General features: G+C 41.1%; 3 protein-coding genes across 3 annotated transcripts; all 3 read right to left on the bottom strand.

Annotated features, from left to right (window-relative positions):
- Positions 1-1,567: 1,567 nt before the first annotated feature.
- On the bottom strand, positions 1,568-6,299 carry tmem147 (transmembrane protein 147). Its single transcript, XM_039807227.1, has 8 exons — positions 6,195-6,299; positions 5,520-5,622; positions 5,157-5,226; positions 4,946-5,011; positions 4,683-4,819; positions 4,508-4,592; positions 4,047-4,168; positions 1,568-2,418 (listed from the first exon to the last, which is right to left on the bottom strand). Exons 2-8 carry the CDS (start codon positions 5,594-5,596, stop codon positions 2,298-2,300), a joined length of 678 nt encoding a protein of 225 aa, XP_039663161.1. The 5' UTR covers positions 5,597-5,622; positions 6,195-6,299; the 3' UTR covers positions 1,568-2,297.
- Positions 6,300-7,887: 1,588 nt separating this feature from the next.
- On the bottom strand, positions 7,888-9,903 carry LOC120561926 (macrophage mannose receptor 1-like). The gene is made up of 3 exons (XM_039805267.1): positions 9,617-9,903; positions 8,880-9,516; positions 7,888-8,283 (listed from the first exon to the last, which is right to left on the bottom strand). Exons 1-3 carry the CDS (start codon positions 9,901-9,903, stop codon positions 8,086-8,088), a joined length of 1,122 nt encoding a protein of 373 aa, XP_039661201.1. The 3' UTR covers positions 7,888-8,085.
- Positions 9,904-12,391: 2,488 nt separating this feature from the next.
- Positions 12,392-16,237, bottom strand: gapdhs (glyceraldehyde-3-phosphate dehydrogenase, spermatogenic). Its single transcript, XM_039806042.1, has 8 exons — positions 16,200-16,237; positions 14,484-14,574; positions 14,245-14,363; positions 14,010-14,091; positions 13,731-13,882; positions 13,424-13,586; positions 13,029-13,126; positions 12,392-12,880 (listed from the first exon to the last, which is right to left on the bottom strand). The coding sequence occupies exons 1-8, from the start codon at positions 16,232-16,234 to the stop codon at positions 12,811-12,813; spliced, it is 810 nt and encodes a 269-aa protein (XP_039661976.1). The 5' UTR covers positions 16,235-16,237; the 3' UTR covers positions 12,392-12,810.
- Between the last annotated feature and the right edge of the window lie 1,606 nt (positions 16,238-17,843).

Raw genomic sequence — 17,843 nt, 5'->3', positions numbered from 1 at the left:
TTAGGAGAGTTAGCTGAGTAGAGTTATTATCAGCTGAATAGTTAGGGGGGGCTAACGGACCCACGTTTGTATCTCGTAAGTTACCCCACTAATAATGCCCGAAATGATACCAAACGTCTACAAGTAGTACAAATAATTTATGCTCTCATAAAACGATGGATTGGAAAGTTTGTAAGTACACCAGAAGTTTATGTAAATAACACTTGCCTGCTGGCTTCTGCTCTCTGCTGTTGTTGTTGCTGCTGTAAGACGAGTGCTTAGGGTCGTCTACAAATTACAACACCGAAAAGAGATGCAACAAAAATATTTATTAATTTAAATTTTTTTTTTAAAGTAAGTGCTGTAGTATAACTAGCAGGAGACAAGTAATTGAGGTAAGTTTGGAGACATTACGTTATTTAATCATTGAATTAATAAATATTTTTGTTGTAACTCTTTTCGTTGTAGTAATTTGTAGACGGCCCTAAGCACTCGTCTAACTGCAGGTAGCAGCAGCAGCAGCTAGCAGAAGAGAGCAGGCAAGTGTTCATAAACTTCTGGTGTACTTTTACATTATTAGTGGGGTAAGATACAAACGTGGGTCCGTTAGCCCCTGCGCTAAGCTATTCAGCTGATAACTCTACTCTAGCTAACTCTCCCAATGTTAGACCCAGGTGAAAAAAGCTTCTGGGGGGGGTGTTTGGCTCGAGGTCATGGTGCAAAGGACCCTAGGGTGAATTACTCCGAACCATCACTTTAACGGCTATATTTCCAGACTTTGCCATTTGATGATATATGCACAGTTTTCAACACAGATATTTAGTTATTGACACTGTGTTCTACCGTTATCTAATGCTAGGGTATTTGATGCTACCCTGTATTCCATGCAGTCGGGCCATCTCCTTCTCCTGCGCTCCGTAGCGGACAACGTGACGGTGAGACAGCGCCGATTAAACATTAAGAACAAATTTTTATTTAAGATTTGAGTTGGATTTTACAAGGTGTTACGGAACAATTATCACTCAGTTCAAGCGCAAATAACACTGGATTTAATCTTCACGACAATGTGGATGATATGGAGTGAAAAAGTGTGTGTGAGGCATCAATACTTGAAAATATTACGAGTAATCGTTATTCCCACTTTTACTTTCTGCAGTCTGACTTCAGTTCACCACCTAACCATCTGCGTCGCCAATTCCCATTGTCTCCAAAATGTGCGCACGCATGGGTCAGAGTTTGCGTGGAGGACCGCACATTCTTCCGTCAAGTTTGTGTTTTACAAATCACAACCTTTGCGTGGGAAGTGGCGTACGCGCATTTTCAGCCCCGTTTTGTGCGTACGCAAAGAAAGGAGACAAACAGATATAAGAATAAATACACTGTACCTGATTTACAACAACAGTGGTCAGATCACGGTGTTCCAAGTGTGCACCATTGCTGAATACCCTAATGCATGCTCAGATAATCTGTCCCTGGATGGAGCCTGTAAAATTTTGAAAATAAATTATTTTCTTAAATATTACACCTCATCATTCATGACAGCCATTAAACATCAAAGAATAAACAATCAAAAACTCCAGAGAGCAAGTTAAGACAAAAAGACATTACTTTAATGTCAAAATCACAGATGCCTACAATTTAACATGATGTCATAATTCTGAGTGGATCTCAGTTTATTCATACTGTTTGAGTTAAACTTTAAATCTTCGATACAATTTCTTTACTGATTAGAAAAATTTTGTTACAGTTACCCACTTGTAATATTTACTGGTATATAAATAAATTAATAAATTGGTGGCCACACATTGGACTATCAATGAACTATCACTGTCATTAATTTGTTATAAATTCACTTTGCGATTTCATCTAAGCATTATGCCGACACATTAGACAACACATAGAAAAGAATAATGTTATATATAAAGTCTCAATTCATTTGTGGTACAAAATTCACCTAACAAAACCAACACAGCTGAGGTAAGCCAATGATATAACGGAAGCTTCCTGATGTCACCACTCAACCTGCAGCTTGGACTGAAAGCAGACAAAGCTCCAGCGCATGTTTCCCATCAATGGTCCGTTTAGACTGATCAAAACAAACCGGAAGAACTTTAGCGTACCAGTTGGTAGCTTAGCCTTGTTTGTAAATCAGACCAGTCCAGCTACCCAATATCAACAAGCCTTTTCAGTAGTCTTTGGTGTTTTTGGTGATATTTAGACTGAAAAAGTATCGTGAGTCAGCTTCTATCTATCACAATCCGGGTCAAGTCTGGACCAATAAGACTGCTGCAGGCTTATCACAGGGTGCGGAGTTGTACTTAGTTGCTGTGGACCAGAGTGACGAAGAGGAACAGTGAGCAGAGAGAGATGGCACCAGTCAGCACAGCTTTCACCAACAACACTGTCCAACTGCCCAGCAGGAAGACATGGACAAACAACCTGAAGCCACAGAGAGAAACACAATGTTAAAGAACAAAAGTGCTGAAACCATCCATCAGAGCAACAGAGTGTCAGAGACTTTAAAAATTCCCATCTCTTCCACTTGTGGATGCATTAGTTTCTCTTACTTGCACTTGTATTTTACTATTCATTAGTGCTGTCAGTTAAACGCGTTATTAACGGCGTTAACGTAAACCCATTTTAACGGCGTCAAAATTTTTATCGCGAGATTTACGACCTAGCAAACTTTGTAGTTTTTTTCACATGCGGTTTGAACAACTAGTAACGTTAGAAAAACTACAACACCGGTATACTGTGTTGTTTGTATCGTTTTTTGGGGGGTTTTTTTTACTGTTTTTGTCATTTGGGACATTGTCCACCCCCTTTTCTGTCCAGGAGAATTGTTAGATTCCTTATTAGAAAAATGTAAAGGTTAGAAATGTCCTGCTGTGGCATCTGGTTTTGGACCATTTTGTTTGTACTGTATAAGCAAAGTGTTAGTGTTGCATCTCAGTTAGGTTAGGTACTTAGAGGAATTGTGCAATAGTGACAGATCATAAGTTCATAAAGTAACTTTCTTTGCATTAATTTGATTCCCAATCAAGATACACTGGTAAGAATTGCTTTCCATTGTTAATATGTACTTAAAAAACAGTTCTGAAATGCAAAATAATAGAATTTTATTAATGTGATAAAACATGCGATTAACCGTGATTAACTATAGAAATTTGGCAATTCATCGCGATTAAAAAAATGTATCGTTTGACAGCCCTACTATTCATATGTTATGCAATTATTATTATTTCTCATGTTGTTGCTGTTAACTAGTGCCATCCTGTGGTTCACAAAATAATGTGCAGCCACCACATTGATGGTCAAAACTTTACCTTTTTGGAAATACACATTCACTTCCAGGCCAAAATTAGATAAGTAGATTAAAAAAGGTATAATGTGCAGTGCTTTCCTCAAAAACAATGTATAGACTAATACAACAGTAATCCCTATCAATCACTTCTGACCCACTAGAAGAGTGTGTAGTGGTGTGTCTGTATCTGCAGAGAGCTTGCCCTCTGCCTGTATTTTCTCTCTTTTATTTTGGTGAGTGTGGGACGTTTGTGGGTGTCAACACAGAGTCTTTGGTTCCCATGTAGGTGTGAAACCCCCAGCCAATAACAGCGTGCAGGTTGTGCTGCCCATTCTCATTTTCAATTGCCGCTTTGCCCCTCAGCGTCTCATATCGACGCACAACTCTAACTGACACAGACACACAGAAACAGACAGGATAAAGCTCTGCATTCACTCATAATCCGACAATGTGGCACCTTCCCGTAAATAACATTTTATTTATTTTATTCCTCGGCTTTACTGCTTTGTTCAGCACTCCCTCTCCTCAATCACTCTCTAGTTCGCTCGACCACCGCTGCATTCTCTCTCTGGCTATGAGCGGGGGGAGGAGGGGCCAACACTGGGTTTTAGTAAGAGAAACTCACTACATATTCTACATTTAATATCGGTATCATCTCTTTGGTCCATCTGTGCACTGTATGTAGTATGTCTGACGGTGTGTATATGTTTGTGTTGAGCATATAAATGTGATATATAAGTGTGAAAACGCGTGTCAGACTTACTCCATTAGGAAGGCCTTGTAGACACAGAGAGCCAGCAGCACCGTAACAGGAAGCCTGAAGCTCTTAGGAAGGTCATATCGTGTGAACATCCACACCACTGCTGCCATGGCGATATAATGGACCTATAAACACAGAAATAATTGTTTTTTTTAAACACACTCATGTCCCAGAATATAAACATTTACATCACAGATACAATGGCAATATAAAAGATCTAGGGATAGACAGAGAAAAACCACATTGAGAATTAAACATTTTAAAATCTGAAAGTGCAGACAAGAAATTATTTTATTGTTATCGTTTCTGTGACACTTCTGTGACAGTGAAAAGAGGTGAGATGGATGAGAGGAAAAGGAGAGGCTGACATAAAAGACAACAGATAGAGTGTAGGCCAGCGACAGAAGATTTGAAAATACAGGAGCAGACAGAGTGGAGTAGTGAGAAAGAAGACAGCTACTCACCAAACTAATGTTCGAGTCAAAGCTCATCTGGATGTATTTCCAGTCAAACTCAATCCCTCTGGCTCCCACCCACAGAGGAAGGCACCTGAAGACCCATTACAGGACACAAACAGTGAGATTCATCGTTTATATATGTGCAATAATCTCCTGCATGAGCAGCAGTGTCACTGCTTACCTGGACATCACAAGTTCTGCTGTTGCCCAGCCCATGGCGGCCACCATGATCTTGTACTCCCCTTTACCGGCATTACGAGACATCACAAGATGGAGACCCAACAGGTCTGCCGTGTCCACTGTTGCCTTCATGAATTCCTGGAAAACAAACGCACACATTACAACCTCCTACACAAGCTGGTATTGTACTGGCTTGCTCTGCATTTGGATAGTGGGTAGTTGTACAACAGATTTCTGTTACTATAATGAAGTAACAACACTCACTCCTATGAAGTCATAAACTCCAGCTCCTCCTTCCCATGTGGGGAAAAATGTAGCAAGGAACAGCATCTAAAACACAAAAAGATAGGCAAATCCTGTTAACACGCTCCAAAACACAAGGAACATATGACATCATAGTTTGTGCTTTTTCCTGCAATCTCCCTTGCTTAAGTGTATGACGAAAATTAATTTAATCACCAGAAAGCTTGCTCACCTTACAGAGTTGGACAAACAGGTAGGTCGCTCCAGCCTGGACACATCTCCAGAAGGCATTGTACTCTGAGCTAAATATTGAACACACAAACACGGGTTAGTGGCAGGGCTGTAAGAAAAAGGAGGCACAGAGACAAGGCAATCAAGGCAGAAATTGGAAATGTGAAGAGCACACTACCCAGTTCTAAGAAGATTATGTGGACCCCCTCCCAAACCTCTCCTACGCTACTAAGCAGATTATTGGCGCACGTTATTAATCTCTGAGCATACAGTATGTTGCTACAACATAGGAATACAAATAAACTATGTAATACTGATGTAAAAGATGTAAAGATGCAGATCCCTGATTCAAACAGAAACTCACAGGCCACTGCACTTGTAGGTTATAAAGTAAGGGAAATAGGCGAGGGCAAAGCAGTTCCCGAAGTGAAACAGGGTCATGATGTCTGGTCACGGAATTCAGCTCCCTGGAGAAAAAGAGAGAAAACAATTAAATAGGACTTCATATTCATACTGTTAATACAGGCAATGTTAAAAAAAAAACACACACACACACACACACACACACACACACACACACACACACACACACACAGCTAGTGTTACCATAATAACAGTCATTAACAGCTGTGGGTGATGTTACATTGACGTTTTATACTGGAGCCGACTGGAGCTAACGTTACATTGATGCTAACAGGTTAATTTATAGTATTTGCAAAGCAATAACGAGTTTGTCATCGCCAAGAAAAACGTTCAGCAGGTGTCATTTATTAATTAATCAACAGAGCTACAAAGCTATGTAACGGAGAAGGCATTAAGGAAATGAATAATCTGTACATTCCAGTTAGCAAACGTTAGCTAGCTAGCTAGCTAAACTACAATCCCGTCGCCAAGACACGCTCCTGTAGCGAGCGAGCAAGTCTCGAAAATACTTTATCGCTGTCGAGTGAGTTGAACCATAAAACTAGTCTTTATTTATTCACCACTTAAGCCATCTGGCAACACCTGTTAAACTGAGGCTTTCAGTGTCAGCACTTACTGTCTTTGAAGAGCTGAGGAGAAGCAAACTGCCGTGCTCGTTGAATGACAAACGGAAGTTGGCTTGGCTCAACCTCGAAATGCCTCCGACTATGTCACGGGTAGGAACTATATGTTCCATAAGCTGGATAAAATTAGGTCAAGAATTGATTAATAATAATATAGGGCCTAGATTCTGAGCTTTCAAAACAACAGAATTATCTCATGGTAATGTAAGATAGACAAAAACAAACATATAGGCTAAATAATTAATAATGGAGGGGATTAACTGTTTATTGAGTTGGAATGGCTTCACATTTTGGCAATGAATAAAAACTGCCGTTGGGATAAGAAAATCAATCTACAAAACACAGGTCACAATTGTATTTGTAATAACTAAAATGCTTAAGTTATAACCACTCAAACAGTACCTAAAGTAGAAAAAATAACATGCTCTTTTTTAACTTTGCATTTAAGCCATATTTCTAGCATTAAAAGTCACAAAAGTGCACTTTATATCAACTGGTGTTAAAAAGAACGGGTGCTACATGTACAGGTTATATGAATACCCATATAATAACAATGTGTTTGTTTCTTCAAAAAACATTAAGTTTGTTTATATTTTATATTGTTTATATCAGTGGTTTCCAACCTTTTTTCCTTGGCGCCCCCCCCTACTCATGTCTAAGAAAAGCTGAGCCCCCCCCCCCGAAACCGAAGTTGAGGTAACTCTCGAGATAAAGCCTTACTTTCTTTTTTGATACAGAGGAGTTATCAGCACTGTTAAGTTTCTCCTCCATGTTTCATTCATAAAATAGTGATGCCTTGGCGGCAGGAAAGACGAGGATACAACAAAATATATAGTTTTCATAAAGACTTTTGTATACATTATATATTCTAGTGTATTATCATAATTTGTTTAACATGTGCAAATATATATATATATATATATTTTCTCAACCTCAAACCAGATAAAGACTTGCGCCCCCCCTGTGATCTTTGCCGCGCCCCCTGGGGGTGCCCGGACCCCAGGTTGGGAACCACTGGTTTATATTACAGAGGATTTAAATTTCTAAAGTCTGCATTTTCACATATTTTTGCAATTACCTTTAGGTGGTTGTTGAACTGAAAGGTGTCTGACGATAACCTTTTAAAAATGCCCTAAATAACTTGTACTGTTAACACATTAAACAATTGTGAAAAAAGTAATTAATTCCCAAATATGGTTAGTATAACTTCAGTAATACCCATAGCTTAATTATTTTATCAAAATCTAAAGCAAATCTTGGAAGCAAAAAAAACCCATTGAACTCCACATGATAAATGAAGCAATAGATTGTTTATTTTGTTTTACAGCATTGAGGGACTTATAGTAACAAGTGATAGACTCCCAGCACTGAAGGAATACAGCTGGAGCAAGTAATGATTTCATGTTAATGACGAGAGTTTGGCTAAGTTTAAGTAGTATAAACAAGAATATTCATATGTGCATCATATTTTTTTTCCATTTTAATTTCTACAGTAAGGATTACACAAGCAAGTTAACGGTCACAAAAAAAAAAAAAAACAAGAGGGAAAAGTATTTTTTGTCACAACCTGTTTAATACAGTCTATGGTCGCAACACATCTGTTTTTGATAAAGGTAAAAGAGAGTCAAAGGACATTCTCACTCTTTGTGTTGTTATACTCTTTCTCACTCTCTTGCAAATAACAAATCAGGAAATATACATATCTGAGTACCTAATCTTCTATTTTCAACAAAAGATGATCACTAAAGAATATAAAACCTTCTAACAGAGAGAGCTCAATGTGTACCGCTACAGACAAAACAAGGCTTTAACAATGGAGAATTGAAAAGTTCTAAAACCTAAACATGCTCTGACTTTGTTTTATTAGCTACTATTAGATTACTATTAGACGTTTACTTTGTAACAGACAAAGTTTCTTCTTTCTGAGCAGTCCCTGGTGATCCAGTTCTTCGTGTTGTATTTGGACAGGGTCCCACAGTGTTTCCACTGGGACGGACAGTCAGGCAGCATCCCCTGGTCTCCCAGCTGTTTTCCATCCGCCCACCACCACTCCCCTCCCAGGAAGCGCAGGCCTGTCCAAACCTGCGAAACATAAAGTAAGTTTTGAGTCCCCCTTGTAAAAAGGGTTGTGACTGCTTTCATTCAACACTTATGCATGCTTACTTGAGGAAGCTGTAGTTTTAAAAAGCGCCTTTACATTTTTCAAACAAACAACACATTCCAATTCATATTTATATTTCTTAATTCTGTCTTTAAATGTATTAAACCTTGATATTTTTTTTTAAAGTTGACTTCTTATTCGATCTGTCTACCATATTCTGTCTCAATGATTTCCACAAGGGGCTGCAAGATAAATGTGGGGGATTGTGTAAAATTATTAAAAAGAGTGTGTTGTGATTGTGTTTTTTGAGGAATATTTGATGTTTTTTTTTTTCTTTCTGCAGGCCTAAAAAAGTGATTAAAATAAACTATGAGATAAGGGAAAATCCCTCTTTGGTTGAACTCCTCGCAGTATGCAACCTGACAAAAGTGGCTGCATTGCTTCACATTAAAGTGTTACAAGCCAGCACCATTTGGAAAACATCTTTTTAATAACTTGATTCGTTTCAGGCCACTGTTAAGTGAAAATGACCTCTCTTTTTTTTCTAATGTGTTAACCCTTTCACCCATTCGCAAACCTCATCGGTCGTGGCTCTGTAGATCCTGTCGATGACATAGTTAGACAAGACGTTCAGGCTCAGGAGGTCATAGAGGTATGTGCAGGGCTCCAAGGAGTCCTCACACCGGGTTCCCATGCCCCTGCAGTGCATCAGGGCACCCTCCCATGTCTTGTTCTCATTCACCACCACCATGTCGTCATCGTAGCAGGCAAAGCTAAGCTTGTCGGAGCACTTGCTGCTGTGCCATGTTACATTTCCAGGATAAAAAGAGCCACAGTCAGCGGTGAGTGGCTCTCCGTGGGCCCAGTTTCTGTAGTCAGACGTCTGTTGTCCGATCCAGCTCCAGGTCTCACCAGCCTCTCGGTACAGTCCAATCCAGCCAGGTTTTGTTAATTCATCAGCGTTTGTTATGGTGATGGTGGCTAGGTCACCATCACTTTCATTCTTACAGTACTGAGAAGCGTTGTGCCAGTTAAGGCTATTGTTGTGATGGTAAGTGTTTTCCTTTTCCGAGCAGTAGAAATCATGTGCATCTGAACACGTCACACTGTGCCACTTTAAATCCTCTTTCACAACTGCACAGTTACTGCTGGGCTCTCCATGGGCCCAGTAGCTGCTCTGTGAGAGGTCGTCTCCTGAAATCCCCGTTCCACTTCTGAAACAAATATATATCTCGCTTAGAAATTCATTTTACCTTCATTTCACAATAATGAAATCAACATAAAGATCATTTTCAAACAAGGTAGGCTACTCACTTTACATTTATCCACTTCCAGACTGTGGCATTTTCAGGGTCTCTGAGTAGACCGATCCAGGTTTGTTTGACCTTAATGCCCACCAAAAACTTAGCCAGCTGGGATGTGTGCACTACCTTCCAAGTTACAAAGTCAATGTGGTTCCTCTGGCAGTACAGTCTCGCTGCTGTCCAGTTCAACTTCTGAGATGGACAGTAAATTGTTATCCCTATGGTAAATGCCTCGAGGCAAAGAGCAGCAAAAAACAGGCGGAAGAGCATGAGCTCAGAGCTTCTCTTGTTTCCCATGACTGGTCTTCACATCAAGTCAAAGATCGGTCTGTTTGCAGAACCCTTATTAGCTAGGTCACTTCTTGGTGTGGTCAGTGGCTGGTGAGGAGCTATCACTCTTCTCTTATAGCAACTACTTACCTGACCACTCCCACATAGACCAACCCACCCATAGACACACCTCGGCAGATTCACTGACCACTGTAACCTCTCCACACCAGTCCAGTGTTACAATCCACATGGTGTTAACCATTACAGCATCTTTATTGTATTATTAAACTTTAAATTGGGGCACCACGGTAGCTCACCTGGTTGAGCATGCGGCCAATGTACAGAGGCTCAGTCCTTGCCGCAGAGGCCGCGGGTTCGGTTCCAACATGCGGCCCTTTGCTGCATGTCGTTCCCCTTCTCTCTCCCCTTTCATGTCTAAGCTGTCCTATCAAATAAAGGCCTAAAATGCCGCAAAAAATACTACAAATTATTGGGCGCCCGGATAGCTCATTTGGTAGAGCTGGCGCCCATATGTAGAGGTTTACCCATCAATGCAACGGGCCTGGGTTCGACTCTGACCTGCGGCCCTTTGCTGCATGTTATTCCCTTTCTCTCTCTCCCCTTTCATGTCTTCAGCTTGTCATGTCAATAAAGGCCTAAAAATGCCCAATCTTTCAGGTAGCTTAGAGCAGTGATTCACAACCATAGACTGTTAATATTAATAATAATTAATATACATTCTATGTTCACAACCAAGGGTACTAGGATAAGGTTGGTGAGTGGCTTAGCTAATGTTATACATGAAAAAGAAATTATTATTAAATGAATTATATTTATTAATTTTAAAATGGTATTTAAAATACATCCACATCATTCTTCTCAGCCTTAAGTAAGTTTTTTTTTGCTCATCAAAATTTCCATGCAAATAAGAGACAACCAGAAGTCATTGGATCTACTCTACCGACTAGCATGCTGTAATACAGCTTATATAGACACATTAATAGTAAACACTCACAAAATGTGGAGTGGTAAAAATAATCACAAAGAACCACACTGTTGGCTTGGCTTCAGTTTGCTCCTCATGTCAATGCATAGGGTACTTAAAAATAAATGATGAAGAGATTTTTTTTTAAAACAAAGTGGACCCAAATGCAATCATGTGTGATGCAGTGAAAGGCTCTGTTTCTCTGGATCTGTAAGCGTAATTCAAATGTTCTACATTCAAAACTGTCCAGTCTCCATGCATTTTGGGGAAATGAGGCTGCAGGCAAATGACTTGATTTGAATCTTTTTAGTCCAAATACGCTGATGTCCACATCCTTGTGCTGACCTCTGTCCATCTGGCTACTCTTACTTTGGTTTCAGCATGATGTCATGCGTTCAAACAACATACTTAAATTCTTTCAATTAAAAAAGTAGCACTGTGTGACCTGTGATCCTCAAATGGCTTAGTTCACACTCAAGATTGTTAATGACCTCACATTCACATATTGGTCCTTTTCTTTTGTTGGTAGTTGGTAGTTGGTAGAGCAGGCGCACATATGTAGAGGTGTATGCCTCTGGTCGCAGAAGGTCCAGGGTTTGAGTCCGACCTGGACAAGTTCCTGCATGTCTTCCCTCCCTCTCTCCCCTGTCATATCTAGCTGTCCTTTCCATTAAAGACTGAAATGCCCAAAACAAATCTTAAAAAAAAAAAAAAAAAAGGTATCACTGTAATAGTATATATGGCACCAGTTCATGTATGTCCATAGTTCAATAGACTGGTGAAATGTGTTTCTATTGCAGTATGTTCAGTAAGACAGCAGGTGGCACCGCAGCAAAAATGATTATAAACATTTTCAAAGCTTTTTATGTCACTTCCTTTTAGGGAGGGAGTAATTTGGCCAAGGCAGGAAAAAGCAGAATTTTACTATATTAGGATGCAGCCTTGATGCATTGCTAAAAGAGGCAGCTGAAGGTTCCCTCTAGTGGCTGCTCCATCCATCCACCAATGTCTCCTACCAGAGAATGACTCAGAGGAGATAGGGAATAGGGTAACAGTGTACATTTAGTAAAAAAAAATAAAAAGGCTCATTTTCAAGAACACAGAGTTGATGACTGAACTGAGAAGATAATTAGAATTTTTCAATCCAGCACAATCCATACTTTCCTTCATCTTACTCTCCCTCTTTGACAGAGCTTTGGACCATACAGCCTTCTGGGTCCTTAGACCATTTGTTATTTACATACATACATACTTATTTATATTTATTACCCCCTTATTTGAAAGATGTAGACAGGGAAATGGAGAGGAAGAGATTTATGGGGAGCATGCAGTTATATGGTATGTGTGTAGGATTCCCTTTTTTATTATTGCAATGCACAATTTTGGTCCATAAATTGCTATGATGTCTTCAGCCTTTACATGGATGTTATAACATTCATATTAACATCATCTCTCCATTTTGACAGTTTCGAGGTTCCATAGGAGACAGGGAACAGATATGATAATAATAAAACAGGACAACTCAACAGCCCAAGGTTTTTCAAGTTTTATTTCTTTTTCTCATTACTCTTAAGCGGAGTTACACTAGCTCTGCCTCTCAGCATCCTCTTTCCACTGGTGATTAAGCCTTTAAAACACACCGACAGGGAGATGGATACAGTAGTTACCATAGCACTGAGCCATAAGGACACATCTAAAGTGGCAGTGGGAGGTGGAGAGGGGGCACACAGACACAAATACTGTAACTAACCGATCGTCTCGTCATTTAAGGAAAAAAACAGATGAACTCAGAACACTCAAACACACTGGTGCTGCTGCCTACGTATAATGTAATAGAGCTAAGGACTGCGATGCTATGACTTGGCTATGGGTGTGTAAAAGAGATGGGAGGGTGTGGGAGGATGATTGGGGTGGTCCCTTTCCTGACTTCCTGTTTGGACAGGAAGTGTCTACTCCTTGGTGTGCATGTACAGCAGCAGGTCAGCAACACGGTGGCTGTAGCCAAACTCATTATCATACCTGGAGAGAGTGGGAGAGAAAAAAAAGAAGAAAGAGAAATTCATTGTTTGAAAAGACAAAACTGTGTCTTTTTTTCCCTTTTCGTCTTTAGATTAACACTAACTTCCTGTTTTACATGTGAGACTGACCAAGACATTTGAAAACTAACCAGGAAATGAGCTTGACGAAGTTGTCGTTGAGGGAGATGCCGGCACCAGCATCAAAGATGGAGGAGTGGGTGTCACCGATGAAGTCAGAGGACACCACCTGCAAAACACAAGTCAGATATACTTTAGTGCAGCCAGGCACAGCTTAGGCAATACATCACCACATGCAAAATACAACCACAGTCAGTTACAGAGCTCATATTTTTGAATGTCTATTTCCATTTTTTTATATACAGGAATACATGTCAATATTAACCCATGCAGCCAAATTAAATGTACAAAAGCAAATAGCCCTCATTACCCCACATCACCCTATCCCCACAAACTTTTTAGTTCTAGCATTATTACTAGCTGTGTATTTTCTTTACAGTATATGTGAAATAACTTTGGCTGTTACCTGGTCCTCGGTGTAACCCAGCACTCCCTTCATGGGCCCATGTGCGGCCTTCTTGCAGGCTTCCTTAATCTGAGCGTACGTTGCAGGCTTGGACAGACGGCATGTCAGATCCACCACTGACACGTCGGCAACTGGCACCCTGAACGCCATGCCTGTCAGCTTACTAGAGAGAGGGGACGGACAAAAGAGAGGTATTAGACCTGTGTCACCTTCAGTTCTTGGTTTTTCTTACTGTATAAGCCCTTAGCCACAATTAGAAAAAGGTGCATCTGATTATCAAGATGATAACAAATGTGTTTGTCCCTACCCGTTGAGTTCGGGGATGACTTTGCCCACTGCCTTAGCGGCACCGGTGGAGGCTGGAATGATGTTCTGGTGAGCACCGCGGCCATCACGCCAGGCCTTGGCGCTGGGACCGTCCACTGTCTTCTGGGTGGCTGTGTATGCATGGACTGTAGTCTACAGAGAGGAGTGACGTGTTAGACAAAACGTCAGTGACTCTGGCATACATTTGAGAATAACAATGAACATGAAAAAGCCTCTGTCACAACAGTGGCTAATACTTACAGTATCTACTGTGACTTACCATGAGAGCCTCCTCAATGCCAAAGTTATCGTGGATGACTTTGGCCAGGGGGGCCAGGCAGTTGGTGGTGCAGGAGGCATTGCTGTCAGCAGAAAGACAGACACGGTCACTAAGACTACCAGACTCACAGACACACACAAGTACACAAGGGAATAGCTCCACCTAAATCTAGGAACATGTTTGTGGAAATTAAAAATTTAGTGTCAGTGCATGTCCAAAACCACAGTTATGTTACCTGACGATGGTCATGGAGGAGGGGTCGTATTTGTCCTCGTTAACTCCCATGACAAACATTGGAGCATCAGGTGAGGGGGCGGACACAACCACACGCTGAGCTCCGCCCTGGAGGTGAGACTGCGATTGGACAGGAGAGAAAAGACGGCACAGGTTACAAACCGGACCATCTGGCAGTCTGTGTGTTTGTTTCTGTATATATGCATGTGTGTGTGTGTGTGTGTGTGTGTGTGTACATACGGAGGCCTTCTCCACACTGAGGAAGACTCCAGTGGACTCGACAACGTACTTGGCTCCAGCGTCGCCCCATGGGATCTCTGCTGGCTTCATACTAGAGTCAGAGAAAGAACAGAGTCAGTCTGAGATGAAATGATTGTCACTACTGTTTAGGAATGTTAAATGTTGGGGTTGATAAAGACAAGTAACATGAAAATATAACAAAAATAGAAACAACCAAAAATAAACAGCAAGTTACACACATTGAGAGAGAAGCGAGGGCTTGTTAGCAGGGGCGTAGCACAAAATTCTGGGCCCTGTAGAAAGGCATTTTCTATGGGCCCTTCCCCGCATCGACAGCTATTCATTCTAGCATCTTTTTGGGCCCTCCTCACACGAGGGCCCTGGGTACTCAGTCCCCTTTTTCCCCCCAGTCTGACGCCCCTGCTTGTTAGTATAGTACATCCTGTGCTTTCTAAATTAGTGTGCAGAGCCTCTCTGGATAATGTCATGCTAGTAATAAATAAAATGAAAACATTGAATTAAGACATTGGGAAGTAAAGTTTAAGAGCCTACCAAAGAAGTAGATGGATGGTGTGTTAAAAGCAGGACACTCAAGGAGGGACACCTCAATATAGTGTAGTCAGTGCTCAAAGAGGAGCTCTCCTCTATAACCCTCCTTTTTGTTGGTGTTGCCTTTTGCAGAGAGGGGGCTCCATTACTGAAAGGACTAAAACAACTGCCAGTACAGGCTGGAGGGGTAGCTATATGAGTGAGGCCCTAGTCAGCACAAAGCCTCATTCAGCTCCATGAGCATGGAATTTACTTTTGATACTAAAGGGGGTAAACTGGCTTAAAATACCTTGCCTTCAAAATGAAAAACAAAGTTCAAACAGGTGGTATCGGTTCGGGGTTAAGGGGGTGGGAGTAAATACAAATCTTATCTACTGAATAGTTTGGTTGCAACCTTTGATTTTGTATTTAATTTATTTTATTCATATTATTTATTTTAATATTTTTTAAATGTGCCTTAAAAGGTACCTTAACATCAACAGTCAACCTCTAACATTGACTGTTGATTTGTGTCTATCCTACTGTCTACTTTATTCCCTTATAATGTCCATATTTAATGCTGTCTTTTTCTAAACTTTATCCTTGCACTGCTATAATTTTTATATTACTGTGTCTACATCATTCTCTTATACTGTCCATATTTAATGCTGGTCTCTAGACTTTATCCTTGCACTAGTGGACTTATTTGCATTACCACCATGACACACACTCTCATAGAGCACCTTACCATACATACTGAATCACAGGGTCAGTCCCTGCCATTCATTTATTTATTTTGTATCTTCCCCTTGTTTTTGAATACTTTGTTTTTCAATATCAACTTACTATCTTGGTACCTGTTATTATGTGTACATATTCATTTATTTGCTGTGGTTTAGGTTGTTGTAGACATTTTTTAAAAATGTCTACAAATAAAACAATAAAAAGCATGATTCAAAAATAAAGAAAGTTTAATAATTCAAACTGAGCTCTTTGACAGCTGCTTCTGTTACAGCGACATCTCTGATAAAATTCAAATTGTACTGAAGTAGCCCCTGTGAAATAATTCATCAGCTGGCCAGTTGTTGGCCTCCCTTAAGCTTGTTGCCAACAGTTAAGATTGACATCAACACTGCTGATATCTGTGCAGAAACAACCACTAGCCACTAAACGTCATCCCTCACTTACCACTGGAAGACAGAGATGGCGTGTCCATCGACCATGAGCAAAAGGGGGCGGGGGGGGAACGGGGGGGGCGGGGGGGGGGGGGGGGGGGGGGGGGGGGGGGGGAGGGGGAAAGGGGGGAAGAGAAGAAAAAAAAAAAAAAAAAAAAAAAAAAAAAAAAAAAAAAGGGGGGGGGGGGGGGGGGGGGGGGGGGGGGGGGGGAAAAAAAAAAAAAAAAAAAAAAAAAAAACAAAAAAAAAAAAAAAAAAAAAAAAAAAGAAAAAAAGGGGGGAGGGAGAGGGATGGAAAAAAAAAAAAAAAAAAAAAAAAAAAAAAAAAAAAAAAAAAAAAAAAAAAAAAAGGGGGGGAGGGGGTTGGGGGGGGTTTAAAAAAGAAAGAAGAAAGGAGGGGGGAGGAAAAAAAAAAAAGGGGGGGGGGGGGGGGGAGCCCAGGGGCAAAAAACAAAAAAAAAAACAGAAGAGGGGGGGGGGGGGGGGGGGGGGGGGGGAGAGAAAGATTAATAATAGTTTTCAGGTAAAAAGGAGAGTTCTCTTCGCTTCTGCAGACCACAACAATCCGGTGCAACCAAGGGAGGACACAACAGTATAAAATAGTTGTTTTAAGAAAATGGTGGGAAACTTCCTCAGGATGTGGAACAACACCGGGGACCTTATACAAATCTTCTGACAAATCCTCACACTGTGAAGTCATGTCATTGCAGACTCCAACATAACTTCCAGTGGTTTACCTACCATAGAGAAGACCTGCCCATTAATTCCCATCAGCAGAAAAACCATGACATCATGGGCCCTATCTTGCACTCAGCGCAATTGCCTTTGTACACCGACGCATGTATCATTCCTATTTTGCACCCGACGCACAGCAGACTTTTCCCTCCACAGACGCACGTCGGTAAATTAGGGAATGTATTTGCGCTCCCGGGGGCGGTTCAGCGAAAAGAGGAGGCGTGTTCCGTCGCAAACGTTATGTGGTCCTATTTTGCAGTTTCAGAAAACAATTCCGCCACTGACCAGGAAAAACCTTGTCTAAAGTCAGTGGCGCTAGTCTAAAGTCAGTGGCGCTAGTCTAAAGTCAGTGGCGCTAGTCTAAAGTCAGTGGCGCGTTATTCAGATGCTATTTTAGGGGCGCATGCTTGGCCATAATGTAGTGTGTGCACAACGCGCATACACTTCTCTCATCTACAGCAGTTCACATTTTTGAAAACCATACATAATTACAAAGAAAAATATTACTGAAAATGCGCTTCATGTGTTTGGATAGATCAGGAGGCATTTTACAGTACAGTCCTCAAAAAGTCGCAGCATTCTTTGTGGCTTGTTGTGTTTTACACATTTCCATGAATCATGGATGTGTTGATGACATAAATGAGGAAATATTAGAGGACTTAAGGAGACGTGATGTTGAACTACGGTGGGATTGGACACTCTGGCGGAATCTGGTCCGGGAGTAATGCGCAATGCGCTCCTGGTGTAGCGGGTGGACGGAGATGGAGTGGGGGGAGGAGGAAGGGGCACAACAGGTGCAGGTGGTGCGTTTGGAGGCCCACGCTCCATGGCTGGAGAATCCTCTCCAGACTTGAGGAGATGCGCCCGAGAGGAGCAGCAACATCGCCACCCGGCTAAGACGGGCATTTGTTACTTTGCCGCA

The sequence above is a fragment of the Perca fluviatilis genome, chromosome 7 (genome assembly GCF_010015445.1).
Source record: "Perca fluviatilis chromosome 7, GENO_Pfluv_1.0, whole genome shotgun sequence".
Taxonomy (NCBI): domain Eukaryota; kingdom Metazoa; phylum Chordata; class Actinopteri; order Perciformes; family Percidae; genus Perca; species Perca fluviatilis.
This window is presented reverse-complemented; position numbering and strand designations above follow the sequence as displayed.

What these genes read in the sequence shown, in the direction of transcription:
- tmem147 (XM_039807227.1), bottom strand. Translation starts at nt 5,596, where the DNA reads ATGACCCTGTTTCACTTCGGGAACTGCTTTGCCCTCGCCTATTTCCCT. An exon ending in TGTTTGTCCAACTCTGTAAG is followed by an intron (nt 5,012 to 5,156) that starts GTGAGCAAGCTT and finishes TTTGTGTTTTAG; the next exon opens with ATGCTGTTCCTTGCTACATT. An exon ending in TTGACTCGAACATTAGTTTG is followed by an intron (nt 4,169 to 4,507) that starts GTGAGTAGCTGT and finishes CTGTGTTTATAG; the next exon opens with GTCCATTATATCGCCATGGC.
- LOC120561926 (XM_039805267.1), bottom strand. Translation starts at nt 9,903, where the DNA reads ATGGGAAACAAGAGAAGCTCTGAGCTCATGCTCTTCCGCCTGTTTTTT. An exon ending in TGGAAGTGGATAAATGTAAA is followed by an intron (nt 9,517 to 9,616) that starts GTGAGTAGCCTA and finishes TATTTGTTTCAG; the next exon opens with AAGTGGAACGGGGATTTCAG. An exon ending in ACAGAGCCACGACCGATGAG is followed by an intron (nt 8,284 to 8,879) that starts GTTTGCGAATGG and finishes TATGTTTCGCAG; the next exon opens with GTTTGGACAGGCCTGCGCTT.
- gapdhs (XM_039806042.1), bottom strand. Translation starts at nt 16,234, where the DNA reads ATGGTCGATGGACACGCCATCTCTGTCTTCCAGTG. An exon ending in TCCTCCATGACCATCGTCAG is followed by an intron (nt 14,092 to 14,244) that starts GTAACATAACTG and finishes TTCTGCTGACAG; the next exon opens with CAATGCCTCCTGCACCACCA. An exon ending in GTCATCCCCGAACTCAACGG is followed by an intron (nt 13,587 to 13,730) that starts GTAGGGACAAAC and finishes CCCTCTCTCTAG; the next exon opens with TAAGCTGACAGGCATGGCGT.